The following is a 23,513-nucleotide window of genomic DNA, read 5'->3' as shown; positions in this document are numbered from 1 at the left end:
AGGGCAAAGTTCTGAACAGATGCTCTGGGATAATCAGCGTGGCCTCCAGTTGTCATTTCAGAACTGTGTAGAGCTCTCATAAGTGTGGTACCAAATCCACCAGCCCCTCCAAAAATCTCATCTATCTGGGACATCAGGGATGGCATTAAATGGCTACTGCTGAACAGCTAAATCAAGGCCTGAGGATCCAGTCAACATACTCAATGAAGCCTAGGGAACAGCTTAGTTCAGTCTAAATTAGATACCTACATTTGATTTAAATGATCTCTTTAAAGGCAAAAGGACCTGCAGGACTTCTTTCCATGCTGTCTTTCCTTAGTTTTTCATTTACTGTTCTTTATTACTCTGGTCTGGGTGATACAGAGGGCCTCTTGGTTTCTGTCTTGCTCTGACCAGCAGCATCAGGCAACTTCCAGATTTGACATCAGTCCTCTCCATTCCTGAACAACGTGGCCTCTCCTACGACAGAAGGGAATTCAGCCGTGTGACATCAAGACCTCAAACCCCAGACTCTCCTTTATCTCTCTTAGAGGATCAGTGCCAGGGCTAAGGTGCCTTTTATTTAATGGACATTTTTCTTCCAGTTATTAGACAGTGGTCATGATACCCAGTTGGGACAGGCCACTGCATGGTACCTCCAGGTGCTCTTCTTTCATTAACGCTTTCCTCATCGGCTCTGGGACTCTTCCCAGCCACCAACACCTCATGCCACAGCTCTCACAGAGGTGCAGCCTACTCTCTGGAAATTCAAAAGAAAGAAATCTGCCTTGGAGTTTTCAGACGATAACCTTCTGTCCCGGTTTTGGCTGGATAGAGTTAATTTTGCTCCTAGTAACTGGCACACTGCTGGGTGTGGGGTTTAGTAATATAACGTTGATAACACACTGATGTTTTAGTTGCTGCTGAGCTGTGCTTACTCTAAACCAAGGACTTTTCAGTGTCCCGTGCTCTGCCAGTGAGCAGGGGCACAAGGAGCCGGGAGGGAGCAGAGCCAGGACAGCTGAGCCCGGCTGGCTGGAGGGACATCCCATACCATAGAGTGTCATGCCCAGTATATAAACTGGGAGGAGTTGGCTGGGAGCCACCGATCACTGCTCGGGGACTGGCTGGGCATCGGTCATCAGGTGGTGACCAAATGTATTGTGCATCACTTGGTTGTTTTTTCCCCCTTTGGGTCTTATTCCTTTCTCCTTCTCTCTCCTTTTCATTACAATTGGTTTTTGTTATTGTTGTTGATACTATATTTTATTTCAATTATTAAATTGTTCTTATCTCAACCCATGAGTTGTACCTTTTCCCCCAGTCCCCTCCTCATCCAGCTGGTGGTACTCAGTTGCCGGCTGGGACTGAACCACACCACCTCCCGCGAGCATGCAAGGGAAGCTGGCATCTGAAACAGGAGGAGGCAGCACATGTTGCTGTGGTGGTAAATGTGGTAAATGTGAGCAGCTCCCAGACTTTTCTGCTGGCTGCTTTGATCCAGTCTGAAGCTGATGGCCATTCCTCCAGGCCATGAATCTCAGAGAAAATAGTACCCAAAGGTGTATTCCCTACAAAGCTGTTACTTGGCTGTCCATCCTCGCTTGGTAACCCTGCTCGAGGAGGGTGCACCTCCCCACTGGGTAGTGCTGATTCCCAGTTGGGCAGTGGTACCTGCTCAGCTGTCTGAGCCATCCCTGTCACCCGCAGTCCAGACACCTACCAGCGACAGGATGAACTGCAAGCACAGATCTACACAGCACCTCATCTTTCTGCCCTGTGGAGCTAAGAGCTGGCTTTTGCCTTGACCTCACGTTTTTAACAGACGCAGTCACAGGATAAGACTTTACATCTGTTTTCTCCCTTATTACGCTATAGGGGTGGAGGTGGAGGCTTTGCTTTTGTTTTCCCTGTTGCTGACATGCCCTGGCTGGAAGCTTGCTAACAAACAGCACTGTTTATTTGGCTTGGGAACAGCTGTCTTGTGGCTTGTCAGGATTAACGGCCATTTAGCGGACGTTAGTCTTGTACAGAAAAAGGCATTTTAGTTTGGAGAATATGTAACATTTTTAAATGCCATCAGACTTTTTGGTTACTTTTTTTTTTTTTTTTAGCGTGGTATAATATATGAATGCACACAGCCTTAGTTATGCAAGGGTTATAAAAATAAGGAAAAAATGCCGTTGCTACAGACCAATGGAAAGCAAATTCAAAGCAGTTTCAAAGCTCTGGATGATTGCTCAGATGAAATCCATCTATGCAGAGCTTTTGTTTCTGACAACGGCTTTTATTTGTCTCCCTCTCATCCTGTCAGATTTCTGGTTAAAAAATCTCTTCTTCCTCATCTTTTTTATTTCCCTTTTCCTTCTGACTATATCAGAGCACTTTCATGATGGTATCCACCCTTTTTCCTTAGGAGAATTACATTGTAAAATGTTGCATATGCCATAAGTTATGTCGAACTCCTGTTACAATATATGGCCAAGATCCAAAATCTGCTGCAGCCGGTGGAGACTTTTCCACTGATTTTACTATGCACTGCACTTTCTGTAATCTAAGTGCCTTTATTTCTTGATGTCCAGACCTTTTAACATAAGAAGGTGAAACTGTGGGAAACATGAGAAGCTGAGGTCAGAGGTGCCACACTTTACATCCATCAGGCCCAAGTAGGATTTCTGTTATGGAAAGCTTTTAAATTACCAGTGTCTCACAAATTTATCATTTCTTTTTTCTTGCCTTCTAACCATTAAATCTGCTTCCATGTGAAACCGAAGCTTTCTGGTCCCTCTTTGTCCCTTCCTACAGAGCTGAGGTACAGGGCTTCTGCACAACCTTCCCTGCTTCTGCCAGTGTCCCTCTATATCTATGGGACAGAAGCATATTTCCAGGACAAACCCCAGCACATTTAATAAGCAAGAGCCAGATCATGAAGGTTTTACGTGGTGAAGCACTCTCCAGCTTTGCATAAGGACTGCAAGTATCTTTCTAGTAGTAGGACAGGCAGTCTGTGGCTTGCAGTTTGTAGAGGAAAATTCCACTTTGCCCTTCATTTTTTCAGCGGGGTGTCATATCTTTTTATTTATTTACCATGTATTTACCATGAAGAAGAGCAACACAGCACTGGCCGAAAATCTCCTCCATTGCAAAGTGCATCGTTTGGTCTTGAAGGTACAAGGATGATCCTTTAAAGTACCAACAGGGTAAGATTCCTGTTAATCATGCCATAATTGCTATAGGAAAGACTTCTCCACATCTTATTCCAGGTTGGTAAGCCATGAGCACATTGCCACGGGGGGCTGTCACTCACCTGTTGCCTTCAGTGAGCAAGTCAGTGGGAGGGTTTGTGCTTCCTTAGGGTGGGCAGCTCTCCTGAGCTCTCATCTCAATGCTGCCGTTCCAGTTGCCGTATACATTTAAGCAAGTCAAGGAATTCCTGCAGCTTGAACTAAGTGTGGGAAAGCTGAGAAGTCTCCTGACTCTCACGGCACTTAAACCATCAGTGAGAGCTGCTGCGCTCGCGTCCTGTCCTTGCTTGGGCTGTTTTGTTAGGAAGACCCACAAAAATTCTAATGCTTTTCTCCTTGTGACATCCCTCTCTCCTTCTGGTAGGAAAACCAGTGTGGTACAGAGGAGCTACAGCCTGGGTGAGTCCCATTTTAGGTCTTACATTATCAGGGTAGTCACTCTTGCCTCCCCAACAGCCAAAAAAGCATTTCTAGAGGTTGACCCCTAGTCATCTTCACTATGAATCGCTGTCTGGAGGCGCCAACGTGGGAAAAACCGTACAGGCAGGGTAGGTACTTAAATGCAGAGTCTGGTACTCTATACATCCAGTTCTCTGCAAATCCAGGAAGAGCAGGGGGGGTTAAGAGCCGGGGGTGGGGGAGTGGGGGGTGGGGGGTGGTGTTGAGTGAGGAATGAGGAAGCTCTGGAACAATCCTTTAAGCACACTCCATGTCAGAGCACTAAAGGTCTCGGTCTTGTTTAGATGCTGGTGAGGAGATAAGTTGTGTTTTAGGCAACCCACTTTGTAAATCTTTGCCTTAAATCTTGGATCTTTTGTTTCAGCTTACATGTCTTGGACTTGGGCAGAAGGGCTCAGCTCACAAATTCGATTTATAAAAAGAATGATCTGGAGGGATGAAAAAAGTCAAGTGTTTATTTAGTCTGTTGGTTAAAGAAAGACTGAAAGATTAGAAACTTTTTCTTTTGACTTGTTTTCTAGTAGATTTTGATGATGGAAAAACTCATAAGATTTTTGTGCTTAAAAATAATCCTCCAGAAATAGTCTCTGGTGATTTCTTTCACGCTGCTTAGAATGACTCAGCCTGGGGGGCTTAAGGTGAGGTTTCCTTCATGTGTCTTTGAGTCAAATTTCTGCAAACATTTAGGAAGAAAGATCTCTTTTAACATTTCCTGTTGAGTGCTCAGCTTCTACTGGAAGCCGCTGCAGAATTGCAAACCATTTTGTATAGCAAGTAGCGGTGTTCCTGTTCCTCTCCAGCTTGTACACAGGGTGGGGAAAATGAAATCAGTATCCCTGTCTTGCCACAGATAGAGGCAAAGTCCAAGGTAAAGTCTTTTCCCTTGCCCTAGGTCTGGGCATCCTTTTTGCGTTCGGTGATTGCCCAAGTCCATTTTCTGCCCCATTGGAAGTGCAGATCCCACACTGAGGGGTGAATGAGGGAGCAGCAGTGCTCCACCAAGAGCACACCAGTGGTGGGAAGGAAATGCTACAGTGACAGGGTTTTGCATGCCCTGGCAGGATTTCTAAGTGGTTTCTCTGTCATATCCTGCCGACAGCACTGGAGTGATAGGAGGCACCAAGTCAGGCAAAAAATACCCAAATTAAATGCAAAGCCATGGAAAGTTCAAAGGGGAGCTCTGAGTGGATGGGTTTGCTTCAGAGCACGCTATCAGTGCTGATAAAAATAAAAAGGTGATGAGATGGAGTTGGGGGAGGAGAGATGCCCGCAGCATGCTTGAGTGTATGCGTGGGGCTGGGGGGAGAAGAGGGCTTAGCAGTGGGTACAGGAGGGAAGGGGTTGAATTTTGCAGGGAAGGGTGGGAGGATTCGTTTAGTGGAACCTTGGAGCCAGGCTAGCCCCTGTCAAACCCAAACTGTCACAGAGAAATAAGGTAAAACCCTATTCTGCAAGCCCAGGGCAGGGCATGAGAGGCTGGAATTAAAATCACAGAAGGTACCGGCAAGAAACGATAGGGAGCTGCTTCCATGCTAGAAGCAACTTCATAGTCCAGGACACTTCAGCTTGAAAAAGAGATGCCTTGAGGAAGGATATGAAAGAGGATTTGGGTGGGGTTTTTTTCCCCAGGGAAAGGGGTATTGTGGTTAGGTTATGAATATTTCTGGTTTTGTAAAAAAAACCTAGGCAATTCCTAATGAAACCAGCAATGAGCAGGTTCAAAGTGAATTCAGAAAAGGATGTATTTTTTCTTTCAGTGGACACTAAAACTGCAGCCCAGGAGACTGTGAATATTAAAAATTTCTATGAGTTTAGAAGAAAAATCAAATTGCATTTAATGTAAAGTATTTATGCAATAAGAATAATCTAAGGTATTTTTTATTATTAAAGACAATTTTTAAGATTTAAATAGAAGATTATCTCTGATTCAGGACGTCTCTGCTCACTGGAGTCTGGGGCAGTAGTAGTAACTCAAGGCTCATGATGGGTTTTCCTCACCTCTACTGGAACTGAATTTGAGCTACCTGTCTGGAACCGAGTTAGTAGATCGTTGGAGGGACCATCTTTTGGGGTCTGTTTTCTTCAGACAGGCAAAAGCTTAGCGCTCAGCTGGGACAAGGAGGTTGATGCAATGATAATTGGTCATAACGAGATCAAATTGGGCAAACCGTAGGTGAGCACCAAGGCTGCACTTCTGCATGAGCCTGTCAGTGGGAGCATAAATGTCATCTAATAGCTATTTACAGTCCTAACTCCCAGGTTAGGGAGGTTGGAAACTGCCTGCTGATAGTCAAATTGGAGTGAAAATGAGTTTCCATTTTGTAATGGTACCCAGCCTGTGATGGTACCCAGTGATATCTCAGCATGGCTTAAGCTGCACCTTTACTTTGCTGTTATCTACCTGCGCATAGGGAGAGGCATGAGATAACCCCAGGCATCAAAATTGTATCTTTGCATATGAATGTGGATTTGAAGAGCAAAAGTCTTGCATGTGAATGTCCTTCAGAAGAGACCAGGAGTGACCCCATTCATTAGGGAGAATTTGGTGTGAATGGCAGGTGTGGTAAAAGGGGGTGTTCTGAGCTGGGAGTTCATCTGGGTTAAGAGAGAGCCTGGCACCACCCTGCTGCCATTCCTTCCAAACCCAGTCACATCTCAGAGCAGTGCCAGAGCTCTGGAAGTCATGTTTATTCGCAAAGGAGTGTTAGCCTCTGCTGCTCCCACATAAGCTTTGGCCGTATATTTGCTGTAAGTGTAGATATGACTCAAATAAATGTTTTTTGTGCTGTAGTCTGATGCTTCTGCAAACTACTGTTTACCTGTGCCTCATGATGATTGACCTGTTTTCTGTTCATTAACCTTTTAAAGGAAGAGAAGATGAGAGCCTGAGCTTTGATTTACATTTAGCAGAGACAGTGGAAAAGGTTACCACCTTCTGCAGCTGGGGTGAGGTTTCCTAACCCCCTGCAGCCAGGACTGTGTCAGTGGTCTTCAGCCACTTCTGCACCAGAACCTCTTAGAAGAGGGCTCTCCAAAGCCCATCTGAGGCTGATGCCACCCTTGGCTTGCACTTGGGGCATTTGGCTGCAAAGAGGGGGACTGAGCTGCTGACTGTAAAGATCTGAGCTGCAGCGTGTGGCCAACAGCCTTCAGCCTATCGAGCAAGACTGCAGGAGCTGGTTTCAAGAGGGAGAGAGAGAGGTGGCTGCTAGTAATTACACTAATTGCGTGGCTTACAGTGCAATGATGAGCAGCTTGGTCTGCTTATCTGAAAGAAGGTTAAAAGACAGCTTTGTTAGTCGTGACGGATTTCTCCCTGCAGAAGAAGGTATTTGGCTCCAGAGAGCACTTCATGATCTACCAGGCAACAGTAGGACAAAGCTGAGTGTCTGGAAGTCATGGTTAAAATAATTGGAAAAGAAAAGACTCTTTTTCAGATATATATATATGAAATAATGACAAGAGTTTAAGGAGTGTACCTGATTACCCAGGGATGTGGTAAATGCTACCGTCTTTTAAAAGTTACATGCTTGTTTTCATACTGCTTTTCCAGAGTCACCTGCAGTCCTTCCTAAAGCAAAGCCCAGCCCTTGGCAGTGGAACTTTGCTTTCAGTAACAAGCAAATGAGCAGAGCAGCTCTTCTGATTAAACTGGAGCTGAATGGTAGGTGTGTTCATGGCTCATTTGCACCTGCTGCCTTGGGAAAGCATTGATAAATACCTTTGCATCCTTCCTGCAGATACTGAGTGCAGGGGAGAAGACAACATTTATAATTAATTAATGGAGAGGCACTTAGCAATCACCAAACATGATTTCATCAGGCAAAACAAGTTGTCATTCTTATAACATCTGTGAAGGCCAAGTGGTGCCCCAGGGAAGAGAGGGATTTCCTTTTTCTGAGGCAGGTTGCAATTGTTTCTACCCTCAAATAGTTGATCTGTTGTGCTGACATGCTGGAATATTGCCTGCTAACCCCCTGATCCCAGCAGTTTTCCTGTCAGTTTTGGAGGAAGAAAATAATTTTCTGGAAGGCTACTTGATAAAGTTTGGTTGTGTCTGCCTTTGGGTGGACAGGCACAAACTTTTGCCTGATGTTATGATGAGATGACTACAGGGCGAGCAGCAGCGTTGGGCTACAAATGCAAAGCATCTTGCAGGTATCAATTTTTGTATTGTTCCAGTTCCTTAAAGTCAAGGTACTCTTGCAGCCCCTCTTCTAGTCACTGGAGAGAAGAGGATATCTGTATAGAATGATTCAATTTCTGAGCTTCAGAAACCATCCTGTGGTGACATGAACTGCCAGCCAGAGCTCTGGTTTCCATTGACTTCTTTAAGTTTACATGTTTGGTTTTTAGATGCATAAAGTTAGGGATATGAACCCCACCTTTAAAACCTGGACCCTTCCAGGCAGCCGCACAAATTTCATCAGCGCATCTTGGGGGGCGATAAGGAAGAATGATGCTGGAAGAGCTAATAGATAGATATAAGAGGTCTTTACAGACACAATAATTTTTAAAGATCCCTTTTGTGTGTCTTGCAAAGCCAGTCTTGTGGGCCTTTGCTATATTTTAATCAAAGAGAGCTTTTGTTACAAAAGTGAACACCTAAAAGCTTTTTTTGTGCATCACAAGTGGTGGTGGGAAAATGTTGACATAGAAAAGATTCAGATCACAAAAATTTTCAAAGTGTGTAATTCAGGACATTTAAAAAGCCATCTGATACTATCACTTTGTATTTTATTTTGCATTATAACCTGTTCTGAGGTAAGGGGTGCACTATAATTTATTGAGGTTGATGGAGGGAAAGATTGTAAAACATGAAAGATCCTGTCATGAAATCATCTATTTTCCCTTGGACAGAATATCTAATATCTTAATACTTTTGGAGCTGCTGGCTGCTTGGTGGCAGATAAGTGTGATGCTGTGGAAACTGAGCTTTGCACCTGATATTATAAACCTGAAAACTGAATTTTAATGAATGCTGCAGAAGAGCATGCACGAAGAAGATACCATCAGTTATTCTGTTTTTCAGGCTCTGATAAACTTACCTCAGGACTTCATCTGAAAAGTTCTGTTTGCTTATGAAAGAAGGAAGGGAAAACCTGTAAAATATCTTTCAAAGAGCTGAGGGTTCTTTTTCAGCTTCAGAGCATTTTTGTGTGCTCTCTTTATTGATCTGAGACAACATGCTGCCTCAGTCTGAGCAGACTGATGATGACACCAGCCTTTTTCTTAGCTCAAGTAGTAAAAGATGATTTAAAGGAGGAATTTCAGATCGGGATATAATTATCAAGAAATGCAGCTTGACAGTGGTTTTCCTAGTTCCCTTTGCTTGCATGTGAAAAGTATTTTCTCGAAGCTTTTTTTCTTCATATTCTCCTTTCTTGTTAGGCTGTTGACCTTAACAGCAACACGTTAGTCACATTTGGGGAAGTGTTGCAATCTAATGGGGCATGACAAATAACTGAGAGCAGAGGTGCTATAAAAAAGTGAGGTCTGCTGACAACCCATCTATCTAACCCAGGCAGCAATTGAAGTGCCTGTCTGTTGGAAATTTAAAAGGGGGAAAAATGTTTTCAGAATTCTGGTAAGTACTAGTTCTAGCAATTCTAAAATAGTATTTCTAAAATTTTTAGTAATTGTAACATTTGGGAAATGTTAAAGCAAAAACACTTCTGGTTTTTTTTTAAATTCAGGTCTGCCAGCTCCTTTTGACTTCATTGTTAATGTTACATTATTCAACAGTGCAGCGCGTATGCGATACCATTAATGTCTTCTGAGAAAGCATAAATAAAAGGGCAAAATCGCAACAATATACTGTAACTCTGTAGGAAGCACATGAGGGTTTTATTCTGTCAGAAAGACTTTATTCTATCCAGAACATCTTCAGAAATGCTTAATTTAAGCAAAATCCTTTGGTTTTCTCCCTGAAGTTAGCTCCATTGGTTCTACCTTTGCTCCTAGCCTGGATAGCTAGGGTTGTACCACCGTGCTCCACCCCTCCACAGAGAGCATCTCTGGGCAACAGCACACTCCCTCCTCAGCCTCCAGGACCATTTTGTGTCTTCTCCCTTTTTAAGGAGAAAAACTGCTTCTGGGGAAGGGATTTGGCTCCTGATCCCTTGATTGTCATCGGTGTCCCCTTCCTGCTGAGCACATCCCCTGCACAGCCATCTCATTTCAAGGGGAAGAGAAAGCTGGTGACAGAAGTTTGGGGGAAGCAGAGAATGAAGGGAAGCATGTCTCACATGTTCAGACCAGGTGTTTTAATGCAACAGGGAGAGATAAGGTCAAAGAAAAGAGATATATAATTAGGTATTTCTGCCTTTTTCATCTGAAAAAGGTGCTGCTCTCTATTAACTCTGATTTGCCTGACTCTTGCAGTGTTCTGCTGTTCTTTCTGTACCGATTTCTGGGAAAGTGCAGACACCACCAGTGCTGAATTTCAGGGACGGGGGTAACTGAAAGCTACATGTTTAAAGAAAATATTTTTGTGCCTTTCCTTCCAAAAGCTGCCTGCACCAAGGTGATAGGCTCCACACACCTTTGCACAGCTGCTCTGCTCTGCCCCGGTTCCTCTGCTGCATCCAGCAGATACCAGTCTTGGTTGTTCTACAATCCGATTTTCTCTTTCCCCCAGGTTGCAGAAGGCAATGGGACAACATCACATGCTGGCCTGAAGCGGAGGTGGGAGAGGTTGTGGTACGTCCGTGCCCCAAGTACTTCAGATTCCTCACCACATTTCTCGGTAAGCAAAACCAGACACCTCATCCCACTGAAATGGGTTTATGGCTTCACTGCTCATGGGGCTTCACGTCATATCATAGGGAATGCCTGTCAGTATAATCAGAGGGAGAAGCAAGCTCTTTGCACAAGGTAAGGGAGGTTTCCAAGCTGAGCCAAACCATTAGAGCATCCTCCCTGTCCTTCCTGCAGCACCATGTACTGCTCTGGATCATAGGGATGCAAAATGGCTCCTGGTGAAATCCAATAATAGAGATGTGGTGCAGTGAAAATTGAATCGACCTGTGTAACAGTATGTTTGTTGTACGCAATGAACAGTTTGGTGCTGTAATTAAGTAAGTCTCTGACATAAAATACACAAGCTGAAACTGTACATAATAAAGTGTGTTTCTGCTGAAATGACAAATCTGGCCACAGGCCAAGAAATTAACCTGACAAATAATGGGCAAGGAAGGTTAACGGGGAAAGTAGCTTAACTCGCTGTTTGGGGTGTTCTGGGGAGCTTTAATTTAAAACTCAGGTCTCAAGAGCCATGCAGCAACAGGACTCTTTCCCTCCTGGTAGTTTATAGTCATTATTTACTATTTTTATTATGGTACCCCTGCAGGCTTCCACACAGAAATAAGCTCTTTTGTACTGGAGATTATGCACCAAGCTGATAAGTCTCCAGTTTTACAGCTTTGCAGTCCAAACACACATGATAGATTATGAATGGGAGGAAGGGTACAATATCGTCCCTGTTTAACAGGCCAGGGCACTTCACTGATTAACCAGCACCCGCTGATTACATGACTTGCCCAAGGCCACACCAAAAGTCTTGGCAGACCCAGAAGGGAAATTCAGAATCCCCGGAGTCCTATCCTAGTGCTGTAACCTCCTTGTTTCCAAAACTGCCCAGCAGTTCATCACTGCTGCGTCAACACCCAGGGAGAGCAAGCAGAAGCTGCTGTAATGTCCCATTTTGCAGGACAAGACCCCTGAGCGTTGGTTCAGCCACATGGAATAATTGCTGGCTGTTGATGCTTTGTGCCCTCTCCTCTCCTAAGCACAACATTCACTAACTGGGCTTTACAGACCCAGCAGAGTAAAGTTAGTTTAGTTAGTTAAACAGACCTTTTTAAAGAAGTTTTTCTAATACTTCATCCCACCAGAGCAGAGGAATGAGGAAAGTAATATATATATATACACACACATATACATACATATATATAAATTGTGGCAGTGTTGAACTTAAGCTAATGAAAGTGGGATGCCTTTAGTTGTGTGCTAGGATGGGTTAATGAGACTCCATGAAGTTGTCCATTCAGGGACAACTACTGCTCTCCAAGATGTCCTAGGACATCCTGATCTCCAGGTTCCCCTGAAGAAAGGTGCAGTTTTCCAGTGACACATGAACTATGGGAGCTCTCAGGTACTTAAGGGTATCTCAGAAAACCTGTGCTTAGGCAAGTGAATGGTTCTTGTTCTGGGAGAAGTCCATCGCTGAGAGCAGTCAGGGCACCACTTGGGCTCTCTGCACTTAGCTCAGTGTGCCAGGCCAAGAAAGAGCCTCAAACACAAGCCAGCCCATGACCCTTCCCTGCATGCCCATGTTGCAGCGTGGCTGCTGGCATTTATGCTGTTCTGTGAGCAGTGAGCTCAGCAAATGTCACCCAGCCTTGAAGCTGGCAGGGTCAGCTGCCTTCCAGCAGACTCTCACATTGCTTTGGATGAGTTTTCTCCCATTAAATTTAGTTTTCTGCATCTGACTGTCATCCAGGGATTCCTTACTGGAGAGCTGGCTAGTTTGGTCAGTGGTGGCTAGGGCATGATTCATCTCATCATAAATCAACCACTTAAAGAGATCGGATGAACATCACCATGAAAATACCTATTTCTCCTCGTTTAGTATGGTAAAGCACACAGGGACTTCTTTGTTGGACAAAGCAGATTCAGCACTCTGAATGTTTCTGCTGTTTCTAATGCAGGTATGTCTGTGAGAGGGGTGCCTAGGATCCCAGTAATGTCAGCAGTGATCTGGTCAGTGCTATCAACAGACAACTGTATGACAGAACCTGAACAGCTCTTTAGATGTCATTTGCTGTATCGATAAATTTTCTGTTGAGTGCAGTAGAAATGCAGGCGCTGAGCTCGCAGGTAGGCACCTACACTGCAGACACTGAGGACTCCAGTTTCCTCAGCATAAGCATCTGATGCTGTTTGAGCTACTCTGGGGGATCTAAGTAATCCCTGAGGATGCCTCAGCTGGTGCTAAGATACCTGTACTTAGGAAACCAGTTTCTAACCTGGAATGGCATTCCTATCAACTGCTTGTATAGTTTTCCATCTGTAAACCTGTCTCTGAGCTTGTTTTGTGGTGAGTGGTGAGAAATGGGCTCCTTAGAGGTGCGGCTTGGCTGGCTTTTAGAATTCAGCTTCAGGGTGGGTTGAATAGCATCAACAAACCACATCTTTCTCCCCATTTACAGTTGGATGCTTGTAGAGTGGCTCTGGCAGATGTGAATGTCTTACAGTCAGGTGAATCCCACCTGTGCAGAGCATTTGTGCTAGCATCTCCTTCTGTAAATAAAGTGATGCCATTTCCAAAGTAGAAACAACAGCTTTGATTTTCTCTGAGCTGTGCACTTTGAACAATCATGTACAAATGTGGAAAGCAGATATGGTCTTAAAAAAAGGGAGGGTAAGATTGTCTCTTGTTTTATAGGATTTGCTGCAAAATTAATGCCATTAAAGTTTGTGAAGCAGTTCTTCCTTTGTAGTAGTATCATTGAACAGCTTTCAAGGAAATCAATCATCTGGTTAATGTTTATGTCTTACTCTTTGATCCCTTTGCAGGAACATGAAAGCTTATACCAAGTTGTGAGCAAGAGAAAATCTCTTATTTTTATAGAGAAAAAAGGTGAAATACTGGGAAACAAAGAGTTAATGTGAATTTCCTGCCTAATGAGGAACATGCTTTCAAATGACTAATATCCTATCTCCTGGTAAATAGAGGATAAAATATCTCATGGCATTTAGAAACCTTAAAATGCCTAGCATAGTCCTGATGTCATTTGACATTAAAGTTTGATGCCATTCACAAATCCAGAAGATTTTTATTATTTCATGACATTCGTCAGTACCATGTGAAGGAGAAAGATGAAAATATTTTTGGCACTTTAATAACAAAAAGTGCATTGCTTGCCATCCCTTTCCCCTAGAGCGTTATAACTTTCTTTGAATACATGAAAAATGACATTTGTAATAGGGATTTGTTTCCCACAGTTCCTCCAGAAGCAAATTGTCCATCATGCACAAATTAAACAGTGAAAATTAGCACTGACAGTTTTTAAGCTTCAGCTGTGAGATTAATTGATTTAAGAGGGCGGGAATGGGAATAACCAAACTCTGGAATCCCACTCAATGAGGTGAGATCCTGCTGAGTTTCAGGCTTGCCAAACTCCTTTTTCCCTCTGGGGCTCTAAATTTACTTCTAGTCCTCTTGCCTTGCCATCACAAATGTGTTTTGCTTGTCTTATGTATTCTACTTGCCTTTCTTGTGCTTAGTGGGCCTACAGACCGCAAGGACTGCAATTCATCATTAATTCTTGTATATTCCTATTTTCAAGCCGCCAAGAGCGGAGCCACCCGGATCCTGCCTCTCTGCAGGCAGGTGGTGCCCCTTCTAGAGTCACCCAGCCATGGCAGCTTCCCTGTGCGGAGCTGAGCACACCAGTATGTGCATGAATTTGTATAGTTCAGCTCACACTCCTCCAGTGTTGGTCAAGCCCGTTGAAGCAATACCAGCACTGTTATCACATATCCCAGCAGCTTTAGTTGGATCTTCCCTCCCCTGCTCCACAAGTTCCTGGTTTCCTCCCCATTCTCCTATACGTGACGTCTTCACCCCCTTATTTATTTTGTCCAACATTTTCACACCAAACTCTAACTCTTTCCTGGTGTTAGGAACACACTGCCAAGCGCTGGGCATGAGTGATACAAGGAACTAAAACTTGTCAGTGTTGATGGTTGCTGCACCATGAATTTACAGTCTTGCTGAACTAGTGGAGAGTGCAAAACTTCGCAGGTGTAGCTAAACTGTGACATTGTTGTCTGGAACAGGCAGCTATCAGTGCATTTTTATGTGGGTAGGAAGCCATCAGAGAGTCTAGCTGGCATTGCCATTCAGTACTGGTCCATGCTCTGCCATCCTCCTGTTGCATTTAGATATAACCTGGTCCAATGGATTGACATTCTGAAACCACATTACAAGAATTTAATCAGAAATTCTCAGAGCTGTTGTGACATTAATGCACAAATATTGAAAAAGAGATAATGCAAGGAAGCAGTCAGGGCACTGATATGGAAACTTGCCTGGCATATCACAGATCACAGACCGTGACAATACCACTTTGATTGCCCACCTGGAGCATTTATTACGTTTCCACGTGTCCTCATGAATGCTGGACGTCATCATTCCTCAATCATGCCTTCTCCCAGTCAGATTCTTGGGCCAGGGTTAGTACTTGGAAGGCTTCTGAGATAAACCGCGAGCCACTGGAGGAGGGTAGCTTCTGCAAGGCTGCGGTCACTCCTCTGGAGTACAAGAGGGTAGGGCATGACTTGCCTCTTTCCAAATGTGTTGCCACTGGGGTTTGTTCTCCCCCTGTTGCGTGTAAATGACAAAGATAAACTGAAGCTCTGGAAGACATATATTCTGGTAAATCCCATCATGTTAAAAGAGACTGGAAGATTGTGGCTTAGCAACACTTGCTTAGTTTAGTAACACAGAAGGTGAGGGTCCCCATTGCAAGAGTAAAATCAAGGAGGGAAAAGAGTAGTACAAGCTGATATTCAACAAAAGCAGAATGTGCAAACTGCCATGAATAGAGTCACAGTAGAAACGAGAGGAAAGTTCCAGTGGGGATTTATATCAGAAGTAAAGACTAACTTTGGAGATAGCTTCGATGGGCTTTTAAAGTGATTAGATGATGTTAAGGATCAAGGACATCTCCAGGTCTGCATCTGTGTGTTCTTCTGACAGACCCACCACATTTCATATGCAGTGAGCCAAAGAGATAGAGAGGGAAGGAGACTGGACCGCGTCACTCACTCAGTTCTGCACCTCTGCACTGAATATTCAGCTACAATTTGTGCACTATGAGTTATAAAGCAAGCCAGGACTTGAAATATTGGTCTCAGTTGAATCTTGAGGTTTCTTAGCAAAATTATGCCCCCTCCTTTGAACGTCATTCCTAAGAATGCTGTCTCGCTGGCTCAGGATATTTCCTGGCTTCAAGCTGCTGCTCTGTGTCCCATTTGGCAGTCCCAAATCCCACATGCTGAGAAGCAAATCCTTCAAGTCATATCTGGCTTTGCATATCTATGGAAGAGATGCTTTTGCTGGCTACCTGGAGTCCTAGAAGAAGCATGAAGCTGTCTTGTTGTCAGCTTTTATGTGCCCTCACCATTTGTTCAACTTGATTGCCATGGTGCTCATTCAGAAGGTTTTGTGCTGTTCTTCAGGCAAGAATTAGGGTGGGGTGAGAGACACATAGCCAGACTCCTGTGGCTAACATCAGCTACAAAAATTGGCGGTTATATTGTGTGTCACCTCAAAGGTACATATTTGCACAGAGCAACGCTAAGTGTTTAGGTGTGCAGTCTTTTCTCTTAAACAGGCATTTCTCTCAAAATAGGGATTTTGAAAAGACAGGGATATCTATCAGCATCGACTCATGAAAACAGCAAGCTTTTCTTCTTCTGCATGGCAGCTGGGATCTAAAATGTCTAGGCTGCATAAGAGAGATGATTCAGTCCATTCAAAGGATTTATAAAGTCCTGAATTTAAACAAGATCATGTGTAAGTTTCTACTGATTTCAGCCGTGCTCCTTTCTGTCTACAGGTGCAGGTAATCAGGCTCAGTATCTCACGTCAGCCATATGAAAGGTCAACATTACATCTAGCCAGATATACGGGTTTTCTCCCGCAGTAAACAGGGAGGCACATCCTATATGTCCTGGAGATGTTTCTTTGGGGTTTAAATCAGCCTGTGACTTCCCCACTGTTCATGGAGGGAGGTCTATAGAGTAATTCAGAACCGATGCTTAGGATGTCAGCTGTAGGTGAACCAAATCTGCTCATCTGCAGACACACAGATAAAATTTTCAGGTGTATCTAAATCCCTTGCATGTTTAATATCATTGCAAGTTGTATGCAAATATTGTCTTGTATCTAAAGAACTTGGAGACAAATTCTTCTCTGGGTTTACAGTCTTTTAAACCTGGAGTAACTAAAGTTTATACCAGCATTAACATTCAGAATCTGACCTAAAGACATTAAACAAGCCCTTTTCTGCGTAAGCAGAGTTCCCAGGACTTCCCTGAGAAATAATGGATCTTACTATTTTATTGTGGATATTTCAAATCATAATCCATCACGAAGGTTACATTATTTATTTACTTATTTAATGTCATCTTAACATTTTAAACTTGCACATTCATACTCTTCTGTCAGCGAGCTTTTTCATTTGAATGTGAAAGGTGCCTTTTCCTCTGTGGTACATTTCAATTCAACAAATATAAATCAGTAGTTCTGTCATTCTCTTTTTCTGATATTGTACCCGAAGTTATTTTAACTACTGTTACACTACGCACTTACACGCAGATCGTGGTTCATACTGTTCCTGGCTTCTAACTGATGGCCTTTTGGCAAATTCAGTACAATGGACAGCCAGGTCTAATTCTGGCATCTCATTTTTTTCCCCTGATTCATCTGTAGAGGGATTTGGTAATGACACCCTCTCTCCTTACCTTCACTTTGAAAGACATTGACTAATCCTTTGTAGCATCATCCAACTTCAGTAGGACAGAGGCAATGAAGTCAAAGTCATTGAATATGTGTCATTTGCTGTTAACATCCAGGCCCAGATGGTTCAGGCTGAAGCAATACCCAGCCATCACTGCTCCCCACCCTTCCAGTTCTGGCACGTACACCCCCAGCTCTACAGAACTGCACAGAGCCAAAGGAAGAGCTCCCCATGAAATCGCCTGGGAATGAGCTTCTCACTGAAGCTCCACTGATGCCCCCTGCAAGGTTGCAGGGTTCTCATATGCTTTGTGTGGAGCCCGCCAAACACACTTGAGTCCCTGTTAGCTCAGAGTGAGTTGGAGCAGAGTTATAACCATCTCCTGGGACAGTCAAATGAAATTTGTAAGTAGGACACGGGCAGGGACTCCAGGGAGCTGGTATTCTGCTGCCTTCCTTTCTGGTTAGTTAAATATACAAATGAGAGTCCTTCTACTGAATTGTGGGCACCTAATATTAAGCATCTAATCTAAACTCCTTGTCGAATTTCTCCCTCCAGCACTTTAAGGACATTGCTTATCCTATGATATTTCTTAGGAAGGGATGAGATGACTTTTGGATGTCTAACATAGCCTCTAAAGGGAACCTGGTAGTCTACGTTCAACTAGACTCCCTACATTTCCATGGCAGAACTTAAGTGAGATGAATCCCGACCTTTTGCAAAAGAGATATATGATGAGTAGATGAAAACAAACAAAAATGCAGAATCATATTAATTTCCTCTCCTGCAAAAATTGTTCTCATTTAATTCAAAAACATCTTGATCTCTCTCTCAAGCCAGCATTTTTTCCTCATTCCCCCCCTCCCCCTTATTCTATACTGCTTTTAAAACTGGAATGAAGACTGAAAAAGATGAGGAGGGATGAGCAGATAGCAGCAGATAAGCAGAAGACATTGTCACTACCATCAAGAACCCAAAAATGAACCAGACTCACTGCTTATTTACTATGATGCTCATTTAAAAGGAAACAAACAGCTGAGTGCATCAGTTATGGAGGTTTGTTCACTGAGAGCCCTCAACCTGCTCAGGTGCTCTGCTGTCCAAACATGCTTTCACATCACAAAGGCAGAATTGCCAGGAGACCTCCTCATTTACGTGGATCGTGCCCACCATTTGCACAGCCCGCTCTGAAGGCGCAGAAAAGGGGACTAGACAGCCGCCACTCCTGTGCACTGTGCCCAGCAGGGCAACCTCCAGCCCTGTTTGCTCTTAATTTTTCTCATTTGTCATGGACAACAGAAGGTCCAAGGCAGAAGACAGTGCCAGATGACCCCGTTACCACAGATCAGTGGCATTTTACATTCACATTTAAGAGTGCACTTTTCATGTAGGCCAGCTCCAGCAATGTGCATGGGTGCAAAAAAGAAACAGGTGCCTTTCTGGTTATATGCCATATTTAAAGTTTGGGTTTGCTTTAGACCTTTGCAATTTGTTTGCAGCTGAGGTGTCACAATGAATGTGCCCCACTCCTCTGAAAGACTGGAGCTGAGAAGGTTTTGTGGGCAGTTGCTGAACCCCTCCACCATCCTACAGAGCGCCCCAAGTCATGTCTGTCCAGTGATACCAGTGCACACTGTGTTGAGGTCCTTAGGCTGAAAACCTACTGCCAGCTTGTGGAATTGCTATACCTCCACTTAGCCAGAAATGTGCATCTTTTTCTGATAAATATTTCCTGGTATACTATGATTGCAATATCAAAAGATCTAATGAGAAATTTGTCCTAGAGTTTGACAGCTCTGCTTTTAATGTGAGAAAACAAACAGTTTACAAAAGGTGCCTAATTAAGGGAAACATGTGATGTTAAGAAGGGAGGAATTATCTGTATTTATCAAGGATTAAGATCTTCACACTTAGAAATGTAATGTGCAGGAAGGGAAAAGGAAGACAAGGGAAGATGGAGGATTGCCCAAAATCCAGGGAGCAGTAAGCTTCAGGGCATGGGAGGTGTGGCAGCAATAACTGAAGGCCATTTGATATGAATATGAATATTCATATTCATATGGATATGAAAAAGAACAGATGAAGGCTGCGTCCGTCGTGTGATGTGGGGACACCGTGCCACAGGTTGCACTATGGCAATAAATGTCGAAATACTGAAAATATGAAATAACTTGAAACACCGAGCAGAAGTTGTAATGAAAGAATGATCTTGTGAGATCAGGGCTGAGGCAGATAAAGCAAGTTTGGAAAACTTACCCCACGAAGTCATGACTTACCCCACAAGTTTCTCCCAGATGTAACAACTTCAGCATCCAGTTTACTGCAAGCTATAGCTGACTGATAGCCTCAGGTGTTTCTCAGTAATGGTAGGACAGATCAATAATAAAAACGGAACTAGAGACGTTCCAGCGGATTCAGCAGCATCTCGAGAAGAGTAAATGATAAGAACTGCTATTGCTTTAATAGCCTCTGCTTGAAAAATCGATTTCTGACCATGGAATATTATGACAGAGAAGCAGGACAGATTGCTGCTCAGAGCAGACCTTCCCCTCTCCTGTAGAAGCTATTACAGAAAAGAGCAAGAGAAGCAAGAGGGAGACAAAAGTGAACACCCCCTAGCAATGACTGACCTTATATCTCTTTGTATGCATTCAGGCTCCCATTAAAAGCCAATAAGAGGTTTTCTTCATTAAGATCAAAGAGCTAAAACCTCACCTGTGACACAAACTTTCAGACGTGTTTCTGAGTCTGAAGTGTGTATTTGAAACGGATGAGAGGCAAAAAGAAATCAAGACAGAGAAAAACCTGAAGAGCTAGGCATAGGCAACAAATCACTCGGAATACAGTTATCTCTCTGCATTTATTCAGTTCACCTGCTCAGTGTTTAGCTCATGGCCAGATCAAACACCCCTTAGAAAGAAAATGTTCTGGTTTTATCTTGGTTCCACTAACTCCTCGCTTCTCTTCCACTATGTCATGTATAAATCATCCCGTTCCCCTACCAGGCCCTGTACTGGTTGGTATAACCCAATCTGCAAAGTCATTGTGATTCATATCTCTTCCAAATCACTCCCACATAGATTTATAAATCCAGAAATTGAATTAGAAGTTTTTGTGTGTTTGTTCTTGTTCCAGAAAGTCTATCCCAATTAATAGATTGTGTGTGCAGTGTTTTGCTGTAGAACAACATCCCTCAATTTTTGACAAGTGATGCCAATAAATATTCACTGCAGAGCACAGTTAGACTCCTTCTATAGGGCTGTGAGGGTCCTGGAGGCAGAGGAAGAAGACTTGGAGTCATCCCTCTGGACTGTTGATGTGGGCAGTGGAAGGACCAAGATCAAAGCCAGAAGACCTCATGGAAGGTGCAGCTGAGCAGGTCCATCAGACGATAGTGGGAGGTTCACATCCAAAGGAGAATAGGGCCACTGCCATTGGAGTAAAGTATGAGTAAAGGTATGGACAGACGCTGTACAAGTAGAGTAGCTAGATTAATTCTCTTCCATCTCAAAAAATGCAGATTGAAAGGGTGTAGGTTAGAGGTAAATACACTCCTGAATGTTGTGGAGAAAGTAGGTGGGGAATGATTTTTTCACAGGGTATGAGAGAAGAGCTACTAAATGAAATCATCCATTGGCAGGTCTAAAATATGCATATGGAGGTATGTTTATGTTTTCACACAACATCTAAAAAAATCGTAGGGCAGATAGACCTAGAAGGTACAATTGAAAGCCAAAGGTATAAAGAGCTATCAGAATTGTTAGAAAGAGGTAAGAAAAATTTAGAATATAGGAATGAGATAAATTCAGTGATTAAGTGTGTGGAACACTAGTTCATATGCAGCCTCCATTTCAGGGAGATGAGAATATGTTTCCACCATCAGCAGGACAGGCAAGATGCAAAGCCATAAAGTCATTTAGCTTCTTAACCTGCTTTTCTTCCTACTAAGGTTTAACAGTTCTTCACCCAGCTGGGTGGAAAAAAAAAAGGCATAGAATAAAGACAAAAAAGACCTCCTTGTCTCCTGATCAGTATCAGTACTGTCAATTCATTTTTATTCATGAGTCCAACTAAAAAAGATGAGTGGTATGGGATAGGAAGAGGAGAATCCTTCTTTCCTCAGAAGAAATTGAATTAAAACAGTTTGTAAAATCTGAATATCCAAAAACTGAATTAAAAACAGGAATATTTAGACATAGAATGGTTTGGGTTGGAAGGGACCATAAAGACCACCTAGTTCCAGCCCCCTGCCACAGGCAGGGCCCCCTTCCCCCAGCCCCGGTAGCTCCCAGCCCCGTCCAGCCTGGCCTCGGGCACTGCCAGGGCTGGGGCACCCACAGCTGCTCTGGGCAGTGTGGTGCCTCGCCGCCCTCACAGGGAAGGATTTCTTCATAATATCTCATCTAAATCTCCCCTCTTTCAGTTTAAAGCCATTTCCCCTTGTCCTGTTACTACAGGTCCTTGTAGTAAGCCCCTCTCCAGCTTTCCTGTCGGCCCCTTTAGGTGCTGGGAGGCTGCAATAAGGTGTCCCAGACTCTTCCCTTCTCCGGGCTGGACAGCCCCAGCTCTCCCAGCCTTGTCTGCACAGCAGAGGGGCTCCAGCCCTCTGGCCATCTCCGTGGCCTCCTCTGGACCCACTCCAACAGGTCCATGAGCTTCTGTTGGGTGCCCCAGAGCTGGACACAGCACTGCAGGTGGGGTCTCATGAGAGCAGAGCAGAGGGGGATAATGCCTTCCCTTGACCTGCTGGCCATGCTGCTCATGATGCAGCCCTGGATTTGCTTGGCTTTCTGGGCTGTGAGCACACATTACCAGTTCATGATGAGCTTTTCATCCACCAACACCCCCAAGTCCTTCTCCTCAGGGCTGCTCTCCATCCGTTCTCTGCCCAGCCTGTGTTTGTGCTTGGGATTGCCCCGACCCAGGTGCAGGACCTTGCACTTGGCCTTGTTGAAGTTCATAAGGTTGTCAGGGGCCCACCTCTCCAGGCTGTCAGGGTCCCTCTGGGTGGCATCCCTTCTCTCCAGAGTGTCGACTGCACCACACACCTCGGTGTCATCGGCAAACTTAGTTGAGGGTGCACTCGATCCCACTGTCCCTGTCACTGACAAAGATCTTGGACAGCGCTGGTCCCAGAACAAACCTGAGGAACGGCACTTGTCACTGGTCTCCACTTGGACATTGTGCCGTTGACTACAGCTCTTTGCATCCATCCATCCACTTCCATCACAAGTTTACAGGTGGTGGTTTGTTTGGTTTTTTTTTTAATTTTACTGGGGTTTTTTTAGTGCTAAAAAGGAACATGTAGGGGGTTTTAAACAAAGCTTGTCTCATAATTTAGCCAGTCCTGATTGTTGTCATTGAGAGGAATTTCCTTCCCTCTGTCTTTGCTACCCGAAGCAGAGAGTTTCTGAATCACCCTGCAAGTGAGAAAAAGCAGCTTAGGACAGATGTGAGCCAGGTACCAGAGTCTGTACAACCACAAGAGCTAATCAGACGGAAAGATGGGAGCACTGGGATAATCACTTGCAACCATCAGTTCCATTTCCATAATAGGCATGGCGCTAAACCATGCAGATTAGGAAATGAGGGAAGGCTTTGTGGGCTGTAAAGAAGCATTTGCTTAAACCAGGACCAGCTGCTGGGCCAGATGGCAAAGTCCTGTCCTACAGCAGACATGATACTGGAAAGATGGAAAAGTGTATGGAGGAAGTGCAATCTCTCCTTGTGCTTTGTGTACACGATCATTATTCACTGTGGCACGCTGCAAGCAGGTTTTCAAGGAATAAGGGCAGAGGTAGCACATGAGGAAGAAGCTGTGTTTTATTATGCATATGTATATTATACATACAGGACTTTACATTGACTCGGATGGCCCGTCCTGTCTGCTTAACTTTGCAGTTGGGTAGCATTTAGCGTGCTGCAGAGCTGGTGTTGAGCTCAGGAGGGACCTTGCCGATCTCACTGGGGCTTGACCTGAAGCCAGTGACATGGGTTTGCATTTCCATGGTCCGTACGTCTGCAGAGAGGCAGAGCTCACGTCTGAGGCTCGACCCAGGAAGGTGGTGATTTGATGAAACGATTATGGCCTGTCATGCTACACGTGAGCCTTTACGGCACTGCTGCAGTAAAACTGCCTAAAAACTGGTTACCCGAGCCTACAGCTTCAGCCCTTGCCTTTCAATAGTGTTTTATGTATCGCCTGTCATAAACACTGATATAAATGAGCCAAAGGTCTAGCCTCATATTTACACTTGTATTTCCCTCCTGTAAGCAGTGGCTTTTATACCACACCATA

The 23,513-nt window shown here is 44.1% G+C and overlaps 1 protein-coding gene across 2 annotated transcripts in view; it reads left to right on the top strand.

Moving 5' to 3' along the window:
- The window catches only part of VIPR1 (vasoactive intestinal peptide receptor 1), a 116,098-nt gene that overhangs the window by 46,318 nt on the left and 46,267 nt on the right, over positions 1-23,513 (top strand). For both annotated transcript variants that reach the window (XM_055708129.1, XM_005442312.3), the window contains exon 3: positions 10,324-10,431. In XM_055708129.1, coding sequence (XP_055564104.1) covers positions 10,324-10,431 — 108 coding nt within the window. The remainder of the gene's footprint in view (positions 1-10,323; positions 10,432-23,513) is intronic.

The sequence above is a fragment of the Falco cherrug genome, chromosome 4 (genome assembly GCF_023634085.1).
Source record: "Falco cherrug isolate bFalChe1 chromosome 4, bFalChe1.pri, whole genome shotgun sequence".
Lineage (NCBI taxonomy): Eukaryota > Metazoa > Chordata > Aves > Falconiformes > Falconidae > Falco > Falco cherrug.
This window is presented reverse-complemented; position numbering and strand designations above follow the sequence as displayed.